Source organism: Colossoma macropomum, unplaced genomic scaffold (genome assembly GCF_904425465.1).
Source record: "Colossoma macropomum unplaced genomic scaffold, Colossoma_macropomum, whole genome shotgun sequence".
Classification (NCBI taxonomy): Eukaryota; Metazoa; Chordata; class Actinopteri; order Characiformes; family Serrasalmidae; genus Colossoma; species Colossoma macropomum.
The window spans coordinates 1,195,669-1,210,628 of record NW_023494808.1 but is presented as its reverse complement, the minus strand read 5'-3'; the positions used below and the strand labels follow the sequence as shown (position 1 = coordinate 1,210,628).

The 14,960-nt window shown below is 40.3% G+C and overlaps 1 protein-coding gene across 3 annotated transcripts; it reads right to left on the bottom strand.

Moving 5' to 3' along the window:
• Positions 1-2,764: 2,764 nt before the first annotated feature.
• LOC118798242 (zinc finger protein 256-like) lies at positions 2,765-14,736 on the bottom strand. Of its 3 annotated transcripts, none has more exons than XM_036557639.1 (5): positions 14,584-14,736; positions 10,169-10,603; positions 9,025-10,051; positions 5,248-5,455; positions 2,765-4,593 (listed from the first exon to the last, which is right to left on the bottom strand). In XM_036557639.1, exons 2-5 carry the CDS (start codon positions 10,567-10,569, stop codon positions 3,512-3,514), a joined length of 2,718 nt encoding a protein of 905 aa, XP_036413532.1. In that variant the 5' UTR covers positions 10,570-10,603; positions 14,584-14,736; the 3' UTR covers positions 2,765-3,511. The 3 variants fall into 3 exon arrangements, with proteins under 3 accessions (XP_036413532.1, XP_036413533.1, XP_036413531.1); XM_036557640.1 differs by having other exon boundaries at positions 9,025-10,168; positions 10,325-10,603; XM_036557638.1 differs by having other exon boundaries at positions 9,025-10,603.
• Positions 14,737-14,960: the final 224 nt, after the last annotated feature.

Below are 14,960 nucleotides of genomic sequence, written 5' to 3'. Positions count from 1 at the left end.
CACACCCCTCCCTTCAGCACTCCTTTAGAAGCTCCCTCAAATTCATGGACACACATTGTCAAGGTGAACAACAATAGAACAAAACAATACTGACCTGTTGTTTCTGTGAAACAGCAAAATAAGTAAATGTTCCTCTCCTGTCCAGCAGAAACAGAGCAGCCTCCTCATCCCTTTTCATGCCTTTCAACTCTTCATGACCCTGGCACCTCAGCTTCTCGGTCGAATTTTGCCGTTCCACCTTAAATAGTGCAACAGTTACATTCCGGCACCTCAGCTACTTGTTTGAATTTTCCCGTTCCACCTTAAATGGTGCAGCAATTACATTAATGGAACTGCGGCACCATTTAAGGCAGAACTGGAAACCTAAGGCCGACTTAATCTACACTCTGAGGTCTCTTCACCACTGAAATGCTCTGATCTTGTTCTTCAGATGTTCTCCTCTTTGGCTGTTTTTCTTCTTCTTGACAATGTGTAGAGTTCTCCCCTTCTCCCTGTCCTGTGCATAAGTTTCCCATAGCCGACACAAAGTTCTTTTAGTTTTTATTAAAATAAACGGCACAGATTTCTTAGAAAAACAGACATTTATTGTGTAAGAATAATGGATTTCAAACAGCCACAAAGAAAAATGAGTTAATTTTTTAATAAAATAAAAATTACAGTCCAACATGTATGACATATTCCTGTATTCTGGTAGAAATGCTCTTTAGTGGACACTATACAGAAACTCTCACTCATATTGATGACACAGTCCAACTTGTTAGCATGTAAAGTCTGAATCGCCGTGTACTAATCTGACTGTGCAACCTTTCAGCAGGAACAAACCATTACGTAACACTTACAACCAATTTATGAGTTATAATCAGTCGTCATCTTTTAATATAAAAGTCCTCAATGAAATTAAAAGCCTTGAAATACTTCTTGTCGAACTGCATTAAGGTACAAGGTTAAATCGAAACTGAATGTTCAATATACAGTATTGAATCTGCTGAACAGTGAAAAATCAACATGAACAGTTACAGTTTGTCAGTAGAGGAATGAGCAGAACGTTAAAAAGCAAGCAGATGTGATTTAGGCATGAATGTTACTTAGGCAGTCAACGTTTCCTGAATTTGCAATACAAAACAATAATAATAATATAAAACAACAACTCCTGAATGATCAGCCAGTCCGAACTGAGTCTGTTTCATCACCTGGTCCTTTTTGTGCTCGTTCACCTCAGTGTTTCAACACAAGTTGAATAAAGCGAAACGTTTGGCAAACAAATCAAATGTACACACTTTACCTCAAATGCAGTCGATCACCTGGAGCACGTTTGGTGTCTGAAGTTTGATTCTGTAGTTTTAGCTCTGGAGCTACAAGGCTAATGCAGCTAACGAGTAATGGAAGCTTATACCCCACCAGTTAGCATCATGCTAACCTGAATAAATCATAATTGCCTCAAACCGTGTCGAGTTGTTAAATATTCTCTAATAGACCTGATTTTGATGGGAGACTCTGTCTCACTGTACACTAGCGTAGCTACAAAGGAGGGGGTTTCTAATAAAGTGGCCACTGTGTGTAGATCTGATGGGGCTATAACTGAAGGTTCCACCGGTGGCTCAGCCACATAGGATTTCCGTCGTATCATTTGAAGAACTTGAAATTAAAATGTAATTTTATACTTTACCAAACAATGCATACTGGAGAAAAGCCTCAACTATCAGCTTCAAGACTTTCAAAGAATACATACTGGAGAACAGACATGCCTCTTAGCTTTAAGACTTAAAAGGAATACATACTGGAAAAAAGCTGTGTCTATTGGATCTAAGACTTACAAAGGATACATACTGGAGAAAAGACATGCCTGTCGGCTTTAAGACAAAAATAATACATACTGGGGAAAACCTTCGCCTATCAGCTTTAAGACTTACAAAGAATACAAACTCGAGAAAAAAGACATCTCTGGGCTTAAATATACACAAAAAAGAAATACATACTGGAGAGAAGCCTCACTTATTGGCTTTAAGACTTACAAACAACACACACTGGAGAAAAGACGCATAATTAATACAAAAAATATATACTGGAAAAAAAGGCTTACCCATTTGCTTTAAGACTTACAAAGAATACATACTAGAGAAAAGCCATGCCTACTGCTTTTTACACAAAGAATACATACAGGAGAAGAGCTATGCCTATTAGTTATAAGACAGACAAAGAATATATACTGTAAAAAAAGACTTTTGTGAGCTTAATACAAAAAATACATACTGGGGGGAAAAAAACGTACCTACTATGCTGATTGGTAATACGACAAAATACATACTGGAGAAAAAGCCTTATCTCTGGGCTTAAACACAAAATACATACTGGAGAAAAGACATGCCTATTGGCTTTAAAGCAAATGAATACATACTGGAGGGGGGAAAAATAAATAAAACTTTCCTCTGGGCTAAAATTAATACAACAAATGCATACAGGAGGAAAACAGTACCTACTGGCTTTCAGACACAAAAAGAATACATACTGGAGGAAAAAAAGACTTATCTCTGGGTTTAAATTAATACAAAAAGACATACTGGAGAAAAGCCACGCCAATGGGCTTTAAGACTTACAAAGAATACATACTGAAAAAAAGCAGTACCTTTTGATTTTAGGATTTTATATATATATATATATATATATATATATATATATATATATACACACACACACACACACACACACACACACATACACATATATATATATATATATATATATATATATATATATATATATATATATAAAAAACGCATAAACAAATACATACAGGAATATATTTAAATATGTGCAAAGAATACATACTGGATACCACACTACCTCTTGGCTTTAATACATACCAAAGCTGTGTCGTACCTCTGGGCATCAACACATACAAAAGTCTCACTGCTGAGCTTCAATACGTGTAAGAAATACACAGTGGAGAGAGGCCCTGCCTCTCAGAATGCACAAAGAATACATACTGGAGAGAAGCCTGACCTAGGATGTTTGAAACATACAGAGAACTCATACTGGAGACAGCCTTACTGCTGAGCTTTCATACACAAACATACATGCATGCATACTGGAGAGACGACTTACCTCTCAGCTTCAATACGTACCGTCAATTCATACTGGAGAAAAGCCTTATCTCTTGGAATACACCCCGAAGATAAACAGTACCTCTTGGCTTTAGTACATAACAAGAACACATACTGGAAAAAAGCCTCGCTTCTTGGTTTTAATACGCATGTGGAATGCATACCGAAAAGAAGACACACCTACAAACCACATAATCAAGTCTATTAGAGATTACTGAACATCTCCACAAGGTTTGAGGCGAGCGTGATGGTGAAGGCACCATGCTAACTGGTGAAGCTAATTCTGTTACTCGTTAGCTACGTTAGCCTCCAAGCTCCACTGCAAAAACCTAACGAAACCAAGTTGAGACACCAAACGTGCGCTGTGTGATCGACTACGTTTGAGGTAAAGGATAACTTGGTATTTGTTTTTAAAGGTCTTGGGGGTCTTGGGCGTCTTGGGAGTCTGGCTGCGGGCTGTCGCTGAGTTCCTCCGCGGTGTGCTTCTTCTGGTGCGTCAGCAGAGACCCGGAGTAGCTGAAGGTTTCTCCGCACACAGAACAACGGTACGGTCTTTCTCCGGTGTGGACCTCCTGGTGGGCCACCAGGAGCTCAGGCAGGATGAAGGCCTTGTCGCAGCGCGGACACTCGTGCAGCCTTTCTCCAGTGTGCCTCTTCTCGTGACTCACGAGGTTGTCGGAGCGCGAGAAGCTCTCGCCGCAGAGCGAGCAGCTGTAGGGACGCTCCCCGGAGTGCGTCCGGATGTGCTTCTGCAGGTACGGCGGCGTCTTGAAGGACTTTCCGCACAGGGGACAAAGGAAGGGCTTCTCGTCGCTGTGCGTCCGCTGGTGGTTCTTCAACGCCCCCAGGCGGATGAAACTTTTGCCGCAGAGGGAGCACAAGTGGGCCCTGACGTCGCTATGGATCTTCTGATGGAAGTAAAGGCCGTCAGGCCTGGAGAAGCTTTTCCCACACACAGAGCACAGGTAAGGCTTTTCTTTGGTATGAACCGTCTGGTGTATCTTGAAGTCTTTTTTCTCGTTGAAGGTTTTCCCACATTCGGAGCAGGAGAAGGGACGCTCTCCGGTGTGAAGCCTTTCGTGCGCCCTCAAGCGGCCCTTCTGTCGGAAGCTCTTCCCGCAGTGCGAGCAGACGTACGGCCTTTCTCCGGTGTGAATTCTCTGGTGCATGATGACGTGCGACTGGCTGGGAAAGCACTTCCCGCAGTAAGGGCACGGGACCAGATTCTTCTTGCTCTCTTTCTTCTTCTTCCGCGGCTCCGGCTGCTTCTCTCCGGTGTGCTTCCTCTCGTGGTACTTCAGCTGTCCGGACTGCGTGAAGCTTTTCTCGCAGTACGAGCATTTGTACGGCTTCTCTCCAGTATGAATTCGGTGGTGCGCATTAAGGTTGCCGGAGTTGTAGAAGCTCTTCTCACAGTACAGGCAGTGATAGCGCTTCTCCTTCTTGGGAACCGGTCGCGACGGCAAGTCTTCCCTTTTCTTTCTTTTGGACCCTGAGAGCACATTGACGAGACAGTGAATTATTAAAATGCTTTATCATCGCTGTCAGAACCAAATCCCATTTTTGACAGTAAAAAATGACCTGGATTTACATCCTAAAACATATGATTAATGTAAACATTATATTATTTAAATTTTATACATTACAAACACATACACACACACATATATATATATATATTTGTACATACACACGTTATATACATATTTAGATAACTTGAACTGAACAAAGTGTTATAGGAATAATAATAATAATAAATCAAATTCCATCATGTTGTTGATTTTCTGAGTGTGAATAAGTTACACATTATCTACAGAGACTCACTACTGCACATTTTAATACACAATTCCTGTTTATTTACTGAATTTAACACATTGACAAAAAAGAAAAAACACAACATAAGGCCTGGGCAAAAGTTATGGCACATTTTATATTTTATTTTTTTCAGTGTTAAATTCAGCAGATAAATAGAAATTGTGCACTAAATTTAGCAGAAAAAAGGTCCAAAATGAAGTGTGTTCTCTGTAGAGTGTGTGTTAACCTTTTCTCACTTAAAAAAACAACACAGAATTTGGTTGTTTTGCAAATGACAGTATATTATTATTATTATTATTATTATTATCACTACAACAGAGTGGCCTCTTACGTGGAGGAACAATTTTGTAAACTTCGTCCTCTTCTTCTCCTTCTTCTTCTTCGTCCGATAGAATTTCGCTGTCTGCTCCCTCAGCATCCTCGGACCCTGTGTAGTCCACCATCCGCATCGAACACAGCTTTAAGGGGGTCCGCTGTTTACGTCTGCTCCTCCCGTTACAGTCCGAGCGCAGCCTGGACGGGTCGGAAACCTCCACACGCTACAGGAAACCACGGCAACCATTAGAAATACAGCGCTGTTCAAATGTCCATTACACCATTCACCTTCATACTTTATAACAATAAAACACTGTAGATAACATGTGGGAGTCTAAATAGTCCTATTCCACTGCACAACACACCTGACTGGCTCAATTGCATTAACGAGACACCCGTTCCACCAATGAACTTGAAAAGACACGAAATTTAGGTAATAAAAAATGTTATTTACTTCATGTAACTAGCATTAAAAACCAGAAATGTCCCCTCTTCAGTCCTAAGTTACGATCTTAAAAGACCTAGAGAATAATTTTCACAAATTCAAGGTTGATAATCAGTCAGGCAACCAAACTTTCAGGCACAGCTAAAATCAGAATAAAGAAAAACGTTACTTACAGTAAAGCTAATGTGTAAACAATTGCAAAGTACAACAAACTCAATTTTTTCGTAACTTTGACTGAAAAAGTTACGAACGTTGTGACTGCGCCCCCTGCTGTTTAACATTTAATGAACATTCAAATACGACCATCGTTGTCTTAGAACTACAAGTGATGATAGTTCCCTAGTTTTTGTATACTCATACACAGAAAAGATAACACCACAGTAAGAGTCCCTAGGAAACACTCCCAATGTCACATTTACTACATGTAATAACGTAAAATATTCTTTGTAAATAAGGTCTGATTGAGCTGTACACTGTGGATTATTGTGTGAATTAGGGATGCACCAAAGTTTTGGCCAAAACCGGTAGAAAAAGCCAAAGTGTGAAATATAACTAAAAATAATGGAATTTAGCAGCGATGCGCTGAAATAAAAACTCCAGGCCAAAAGCAAAACAGAAATTAATAAAATGTTAATAAAAGTTAATAAAATAAAACAAGTATTGTTGATAAAATCCTTTTGGTAGCACAAAACTCACCTGACAATCAATAAAAACAGTTTACATTAAATAAAGAGAAATGATTACAGCCTGTAGCTACAAAATGATCCACGAAATCCAGCGTCCTCAACAAGATAGAGTGGCTGATCATCCAAGACTACTATTTTATAGTTAATTTTTACTCTGTGTCTGTGAATATTTTCATTAAACTGAGTGTACAGATGGCATCAGCGCTGCAGGGACTTTCCTTTTCTGCGTCTGTTGTTTTGCCGTGTTCAGCGCATCGAGTTGCGCTTTCAGGTGCTATCCTTTTAATCAGCTTCTTGTTTTTATCATCGTTTGAACTATTAAAATGTCCCCATAACTCAGCTTTAGTAGAAATTCAACTACAAAACACACAGTGAGAGCTTAAAATGTCCCCATAACTCGGCTTTAGTGGAAATTCAACTACAAAACACACTGAGACATTAAAATGTCCCCATAACTCAGCTTTAGTAGAAATTCAACTACAAAACACACTGAGACATTAAAATGTCCCCATAACTCGGCTTTAGTAGAAATTCAACTACAAAACACACACTGAGACATTAAAATGTCCCCATAACTCGGCTTTAGTGGAAATTCAACTACAAAACACACACTGAGACATTAAAATGTCCCCATAACTCGGCTTTAGTGGAAATTCAACTACAAAACACACACTGAGACATTAAAATGTCCCCATAACTCGGCTTAAGTAGAAATTCAACTACAAAACACACAGAGAGAGCTTAAAATGTCCCCGTAACTCGGCTTTAGCGGAAATTCAACTACAAAACACACACTGAGACATTAAAACGTCCCCATAACTCATCTTTAATGGAAATTCAACTGCAAAAAAGCTGCAGTAAAGGGGAAAACATGCAGCACACAGGCTACTCAGGCTCTACTGTTTTCTGCTGGCCAGCTGAGCTACTGAAGCTTGTTACCTTACGACCCCGAGTCCTTCAAAATAAGAGTCATGGACCAACTAAGAACACGCTGCCTAACTACACTCAACCAAAAGCAAGAACAGTGTTATTTTTAAACCAAATACAACCTGGCGTGTCTGACGTCACAATACTTAATAACTAACCAAACAATAAAATGAAACAAGAATACATATTTGTTCTTGTGTGCATACGTAAAAAATAAGTATACATTTATTTGGTTTATAGCCTTTATAGAAAAAGCTGTTGAGGTAATACTGACTGTTTCTCAGCCCAAAAAAATGTGCTCTCAGTTCTGATGTAAGTACTTATTAGTATTTCACTTCTTTTTATCTTGCAGAATAGTAAACGGTGGATCTCTTACTGACCAGGGTATATTTTGTTTTTTCCATCTGAATTTACATGACCAAATCATAAGGCAAATTATTCAGTAACGGCATGAAATAAATGTAAACTTTTATTTTTTTTTGGTACAAGCTCCCCTCAAATTAACAGAAAATGTGTTTTATGATCACACATATTGCTATATGCTTACAATTTACTGCTGAAAGCCAAAAATCTTAGACGATCTTGTATTTTTTTTATAAAAATCATTTTTACAGAGCAGATCACTGAAGAGACGCCATCTGTATTGAGTTCAGGTTCTTCTATTCTATTACTTCTATTAAGAGTTTAAAATTACATCACCCATCTATTTAACTGGAAAGAAGACAGTTACAGCTCTCATATGACACCCACCTTTAGAATGTAGCTTATGAAATATGAAAGTTATGAAGAATATGACGAAGTGCGTGTTGGAACCACTGGTGGTCCCAAGGATAAGAAAAAGCTAATTTCTGTGTACACATCCCAAAAGAATGTCTGCATTTGCATTACATCCAGCCAGAAACACTATATTGTAATAGTAAACTATCGTATATTCATGATATCCGACAGCTTTATCGAATATCGAATTTTATCACAATACCAGCCCTAGCCTGAATCTAGCCAGACTGAATATCCAGTCAAAGGGGAAAGAATATTTATTAGGCTGTGTTGAATTTAAAGCTCCACCTTCTTAAAGGACGTGTAAATGGGAGATTTTAGCCCAGTTTAGAGTCGTTTTCTAGCCATTTCCAAAAATGTCAAATGTTCAAATGCGAAATCAAATGTAACAAACACTGTTTTCAAAAAAATTAGTTTTTTGGCAAATTTCATATTTACAGTGCTCTTCCACTTAAAACACTAAATTAGACTGTGTCAAAACAAACGCGGTTGCTTGAATCTATCAAGTCATCAAACGTGAGACATAAATGGACCTGCTGCGGAAGTATGCTTTAGCCTTGGATGATCAGGTTTACGTTTGCTGTTTTTGTTTTTCCTCAACTTTGTTCATCTCAGCGGTCTGACTTTAACTCGTCATCTTCACTGAGCAAAAGCTGATGCTTTTGATGGACACATGCTCTACAGTACTTTATGTGAATCCAGTATTCCGGATGATTGCTATTGGTTTGTATCAGCACAGGGCAGAAGCTTTGGAATAGATATAATTATGACTGCATTGTAGCCCTACCCACTTTTTGAGGGACTTATCCAAAAATGAATTCATGCCCACTTCACTGCACCTGTAATCACTTTAGTGAGTTTATTTCATGTTAACTATTTATTGTTAGCTCAGTCTTACTGAAAGCAGACTGAATCATTGATAACAGGCCCAGCCCCAGAAACACTTTTGGTTTCATACCTTTCTTAGGTTGTAGAACTCACGCTGCTTTATTTTCTTCACCACAGACGCCACCCTCTTCCTCAGGTGGTGATTTTCTTCTTGGATTGCCTCAATGTCAGCCATGGATAGATCCGTCTCCACTGACTTCACAAAGGGTTTTTTGGAGCGCGATGTCAGCACAGTTGTCAATGACAATGTCTTGGGCTTGTGGGACTTTGGTGACGTTGTAGAGAACATCTCAGGATTGCAAGACGTTGGCGACTTTGTAGAGGACGTCTCAGGTTCGCAGGACGCTGGTGATGTTGTAGAGAACGTCTCAGAGTTGCAAGATGTTGGTAATGTTTTAGAAAACATCTCAGGGTCATGGGACGTTGGCGACGTTGTAGAGAAATTGTCAGGATCACCAGATGTTGACGACGTTGTAGAGAACGTCTGAGGGTCGCGCGACGTTGGCAACGTTGCAGAGAAGGTCTGAGGGTCGCGAGACGTAGGCAACGTTGCAGAGAACGTCTGAGGGTCGTGAGACGTAGGCAACGTTGCAGAGAACGTCTGAGGGTCGCGAGACATAGGCAACGTTGCAGAGAACGTCTCAGGGTCGCGAGATGTTGCCAATGTCGCAGAGAACGTCTCAGGGTCGCAAGACGTTGGCAACGGTGCAGAGAATGTCTCAGGCTTGCCGAATGTTGGTGCTGTAGAGAATGTCTCAGGGTCGCGAGATGTTGGCAATGGCGCAGAGAACACCTCAGGGTTGCGGGACGTTGGCAACGTGACAGAGAACGTTTGAGGGTCGTGAGACGTTGGTAATGGTGCAGAGAACGTCTCAGGCTTGCGGGATGTTGGTGATGTAGATAACGTCTCAGGGCCACGAGATGTTGGCAACGCAGGAGAGAACCTCTCAGGGTCACGGGATGTTGGCAACGCCGCAGAGAATGTCTCAGGGTTTCGAGACATTGATGTTGTAGAGAACATCTCAGGGTTGTGCGACGTCGACAGTGTCGCAGAGAATGTCTCGGGGTCACGGGACATTGGCAACGTCGCAGAGAATGTCTCAGGGTTGCTAGACATTGCTGATGTTGTAGAGAACGTCTCAGGGTCACGGGACATTGGCAACGTTGCAGAGAATGTCTCAGGGTTGTGGGACGTTGGCAACGTTGCAGAGAATGTCTCAGGGTTGCTAGACATTGCTGATGTTGTAGAGAACGTCTCAGGGTCACGGGACATTGGCAACGTTGCAGAGAATGTCTCAGGGTTGTGGGACGTTGGCAACGTTGCAGAGAATGTCTCAGGGTTGTGGGACGTTGGCAACGTTGCAGAGAATGTCTCAGGGTTGTGGGACGTTGGCAACGTTGCAGAAAATGTCTCAGGGTTGCGGGATGCTGGTGATGTAGAGAACGTCTCAGGGTTGCAGGACATTGGCAACGTCGCAGAGAACGTCTCATGGTCACGGGACGTTGACAACGTTGCAGAGAATGTCTGAGGATCGTGGGACGTTAGCGACGTTGTAGAGTACATCTCTTGTTCTTCATCCTCAGGCTTCTCAGGCATCAATGCACCTTCTGCCATTTTGTCCAAATAATTACACCAGTCTCGTCTTGCTCTGTTCATTCAGGATGGACAAAAAGCAGTAGGACATTTAACATTCACTGAATCATTGAGGTTTTTCTATTTGTAAGACAAAAAGCCAGCAAGAAATTATATAAGAATTATAATTAAAACAAGTAGGACACGTCTGCATTCTAAATGTCTGCATAATTCAGTGTGTGAGATGTAATCAGAGAGATTCAGAGTGGTTTAGTGTGAAATGGTTCAGATGTCTTCACAGTGGTGGTGACAGGAACCAGGGGTCACCATGACTACAACACAAATATAGACATTTTATTTACTAACCAAAACCACCAGTGAACCTACACGAGTCTTCTGGGTTTATATGGAATGTTGATGATGAAAATAGTGGAAAATCTGAAATAATAAGTTTTCTTTGGGGACTATTTTGCCTCACAGCGCCCTGCATGTATCCCTCCACCATGAATGGAGTTTAAGTTCTCTAAACTATCATAAAACAGTGTCTCAGTCATCAGGCAGTGAATTCATAACCATTCAATGTAATAACGTTCTCTGAGGGAGCTTTTAGAGGTGGACGTCTGGTTCCTATCACCACCACTGTGAACAATTCTGACTCAGTAAGTTGCTCTAGAACCACATCAAACCACTCTGAATGACTTTGTTTACATCTCAACCATTTAATTATGTAGAAACCAGCGGAATTCCCTTGTTAATGGGGATCAGCATTCCTTTCCAGTAGCTGCTAGGTGAAGGAATGAGCTAGAGGAGGTAGAAAATGAATTGGGGAAAAATAACAGTTTTCAGATTTTTTCAGTGATTATTCTCTAAGCTGATATATCTACTGCTATAACATTAAAAATAACAAATTATACTATTGTTTATTGAATAAAAGCTGCGGTGCGGGCACATGTATCACATCTGATCTACACAGCGTTGAGATGTAATGGAATACAAACACTGGGAATCCATATTCAGAACACGAAAATTATTAAAAGTATCTGTATTCAGTCCAAGTTACATTTTGTAAAGACAGTATTCAGAACGGTACAGTTACTTTTACATTTTAGAATAATACTTTTAGAATACTTACCTTTGAACTTATACCACATATAATACATATTTTATATAACATACACCTTTTAAAATCAGCACACAGCATGTAAAGACTAACTAAAGAAGACCTTAATAAACTGCTTCATAGCAAACACTGAAGATCCTGCTAAAGCCTGAGTAGACTGATAAATCAATGTGATCGGTTATTAATCTCAGCGTTACTGAGCTCTGCTAAAGCCTGAGTAGACTGATAAATCAATGTGATCGGTTATTAATCTCAGCGTTACTGAGCTCTGCTAAAGCCTGAGTAGACTGATAAATCAATGCGATCGGTTATTAATCTCAGTGTTACTGAGCTCTGCTAAAGCCTGAGTAGACTGATAAATCAATGCGATCGGTTATTAATCTCAGTGTTACTGAGCTCTGCTAAAGCCTGAGTAGACTGATAAATCAACGCGATCGGTTATTAATCTCAGTGTTACTGAGCTCTGCTAAAGCCTGAGTAGACTGATAAATCAATGCGATCGGTTATTAATCTCAGGGTTACTGAGCTCTGCTAAAGCCTGAGTAGACTGATAAATCAATGCGATCGGTTATTAATCTCAGGGTTACTGAGCTCTGCTAAAGCCTGAGTAGACTGATAAATCAATGTGATCGGTTATTAATCTCAGCGTTACTGAGCTCTGCTAAAGCCTGAGTAGACTGATAAATCAATATGATCTGTTAATCAGTTATTAATCTCAGTGTCACTGAGCTCTGCTAAAGCCTGAGTGGACTGATAAATCAATGTGATCGGTTATTAATCTCAGCGTTACTGAGCTCTGCTAAAGCCTGAGTAGACTGATAAATCAATGTGATCGGTTATTAATCTCAGCGTTACTGTGCTCTGCTAAAGCCTGAGTAGACTGATAAATCAATGTGATCGGTTATTAATCTTAGTGTTACTGAGCTCTGCTAAAGCCTGAGTAGACTGATAAATCAATGTGATCAAACATTCCAGAGTTGGAACGGTGTCGATATCTCGAAAACTGCGAGACGAGTTAGTGGAAAAAAATCCAGCAGCAAAATAAACAAAAAAAGAAGTAGAAGAATATAAATCGGATAACAACAGTGCACTAAACGTCAAAAATGGTATGGTATACATGGCTTTTTGATCCGGCGTACAGTTTTCGTACAATCTCCGTTAAATTACGGATTTTTTTACCATAGAAATGAATGGATGCAAAAATGGCACGTCCATCTACTGTACTTCTGCCCGCCCAACAGACACCATTTCATATATACTATCTCGGGTTAGGCCCCCAAGCAAGAGTTCAATGTTGATCTGACCCGCACTTATCTGTTTGTCTTTTTTCATCCCTTGTTTCTCCCATAGAGTCCCATTCATTTTTGTCCCTACAAAACCTTATTATTTCTTTGCCAGACAGCCACCAAACTTCATGCACTCACTCAGGTTCTAATCTAATCTAATCTATATTTATACTGACCTGCACTCCTCTATGCATCATTTTTCATTCCTCATTCCTTCCATAGGGTCTCATTCATTTTTAACAATACTTGGCAACCACTTGGCCACCCCCAAACAACCACTCAGTACACACCCCGTACACCACGGAAACTTTCTAGCAACATTTTAGCAACCAAATCTTATGTCATAGCAACATCATAGCAACCGCCAGTCAGCCTGTGTTTTCTTCAGGAAATGCACGATCCTAGTTTTTCATACACACGATAATGTAAAGATTTATGTTCCCTGTACTTTGCATTAGATGTTGTGGACTCAAGTAAGATTTCAGTAAAATATTGTTGATTCCGATACTGTACCGATATAATCGCGCAGACTCTGTAGCCGGATCTGTGGTGGCCTGGCTAGTCGTCGTAAACACCAACAAATACAGTCTGAAAACCAAAATCTCGCCACAGAATGAGAATGAGAAGCTTACTATCTGATTCCTAAGCCAGAGCCTTGTTGGTTTGACCCTTGACTTCAAAGACAACATAGTGAAATTAAAATTTATCGTCCCTGTTTGAACAAAACTTATTTTGTTTTGTTTTTTATACGTACTTTGTTAAATAAATGCCAAAATACCCAGCTGTCCTGTAGAGTATAAGGAACAAAAGTGTTCTAGTAAGTGTTTTTTAAGCTAAACTATATTAACTCAAAGTTAATATTAAAATTATTACCATGATGTATGAAAAAAGTAAAGGTTATTTATAAACATAATAAGAACACATATTTTTCCTTCTCTCTGCAGTACAGAAATGTAAGTTTCATCTTCAATACGACAAAATAAAAGTCATCAAACCTTTGGCAGGCTCAAGCATATGTCTGTTTCCATCACAACATGATTTGTTGATGTAACACCAGCTGCCCTGTACACTGTTTGGGAGTTTCATGATGAATGGGCTCATATTAATCGCCCAAAATCACTTGGGGAAACATTTTTATATTAACTTACATTATAGGTTAAGAACCTTTTATCTTCTGAAAAGTTACAGTTCTGGAGGAAATATCGTCGATGCCGATACTACACCGATATAACCGTGCAGACTCTACAGCGGGGCCTGCGGTGAAGACAGGAAACGGAAGAAATCCTGGCCGCGCAAGACTATTAATCAACACGAATAATCAATAAACGCCCGAATTAATGCTGATCGATTGAACAGACTGTATACATCTTACAGTCGGGCATAATATGGACCCCATACGGTACCTTAAACAGCGGAGAGAAAGAAGCTCTTCCAGCTGCTTTTTCGAATTTCCCGTTCCACCTTAAACAGTGCGGCAGTCACACTTAGGCGCCTGGGGCTACCGCTGTAACTACTGCACCGTTTAAGGTGGAACGGGAAATTCGAAAGAGAAGCCAACTTCGCCCCTCCTGAAGCTCGTTAGGACAGAAACACTCGACTTTTATTCCGCCTATGAGATGGTTCCGACCCAAAACGCGGAGCTCAACTCACCCGCTGTGTTTCCGACTTCTTTAATCGGAGACTTCGATTCGGTTCCGAGACTAATTTAACCTTAAACTGAAGAAAGTCGAGCCAAACCTCCACAAGCCTCATCCGGCTACACGGAGGGGAATTCACACTGTATCAAAATAAAAGCCCCCGCCCCCCAAGCTCTGGGGGAATTCACAGTGTGTCAAAATAAAAGTCCCCGGCGCCCATTGTATCTCTTTAAATTTATTAGAAACTGCCAACAGCTTTTTACTCACTGGCCACTTTATCAGAAACACCTACATTGCACTTCCACTCACTGGCCACTTTATCAGAAACACCTATACTCCACTTCCAGTCACTGGCCACTTTATTAGAAACTGCCAACTTCTGCTTTTTAC

Bases quoted from the DNA above. Each gene is read 5' to 3' on its own strand.
- LOC118798242 (XM_036557638.1), bottom strand. From the start codon at position 10,569: ATGGCAGAAGGTGCATTGATGCCTGAGAAGCCTGAGGATGAAGAACAA. The intron at 5,456-9,024 runs GTATGAAACCAA...GGTTTCCTGTAG, and splicing joins AGTTCTACAACCTAAGAAAG to CGTGTGGAGGTTTCCGACCC. The intron at 4,594-5,247 runs GTAAGAGGCCAC...ATGTGCTCTCAG, and splicing joins TTACAAAATTGTTCCTCCAC to GGTCCAAAAGAAAGAAAAGG.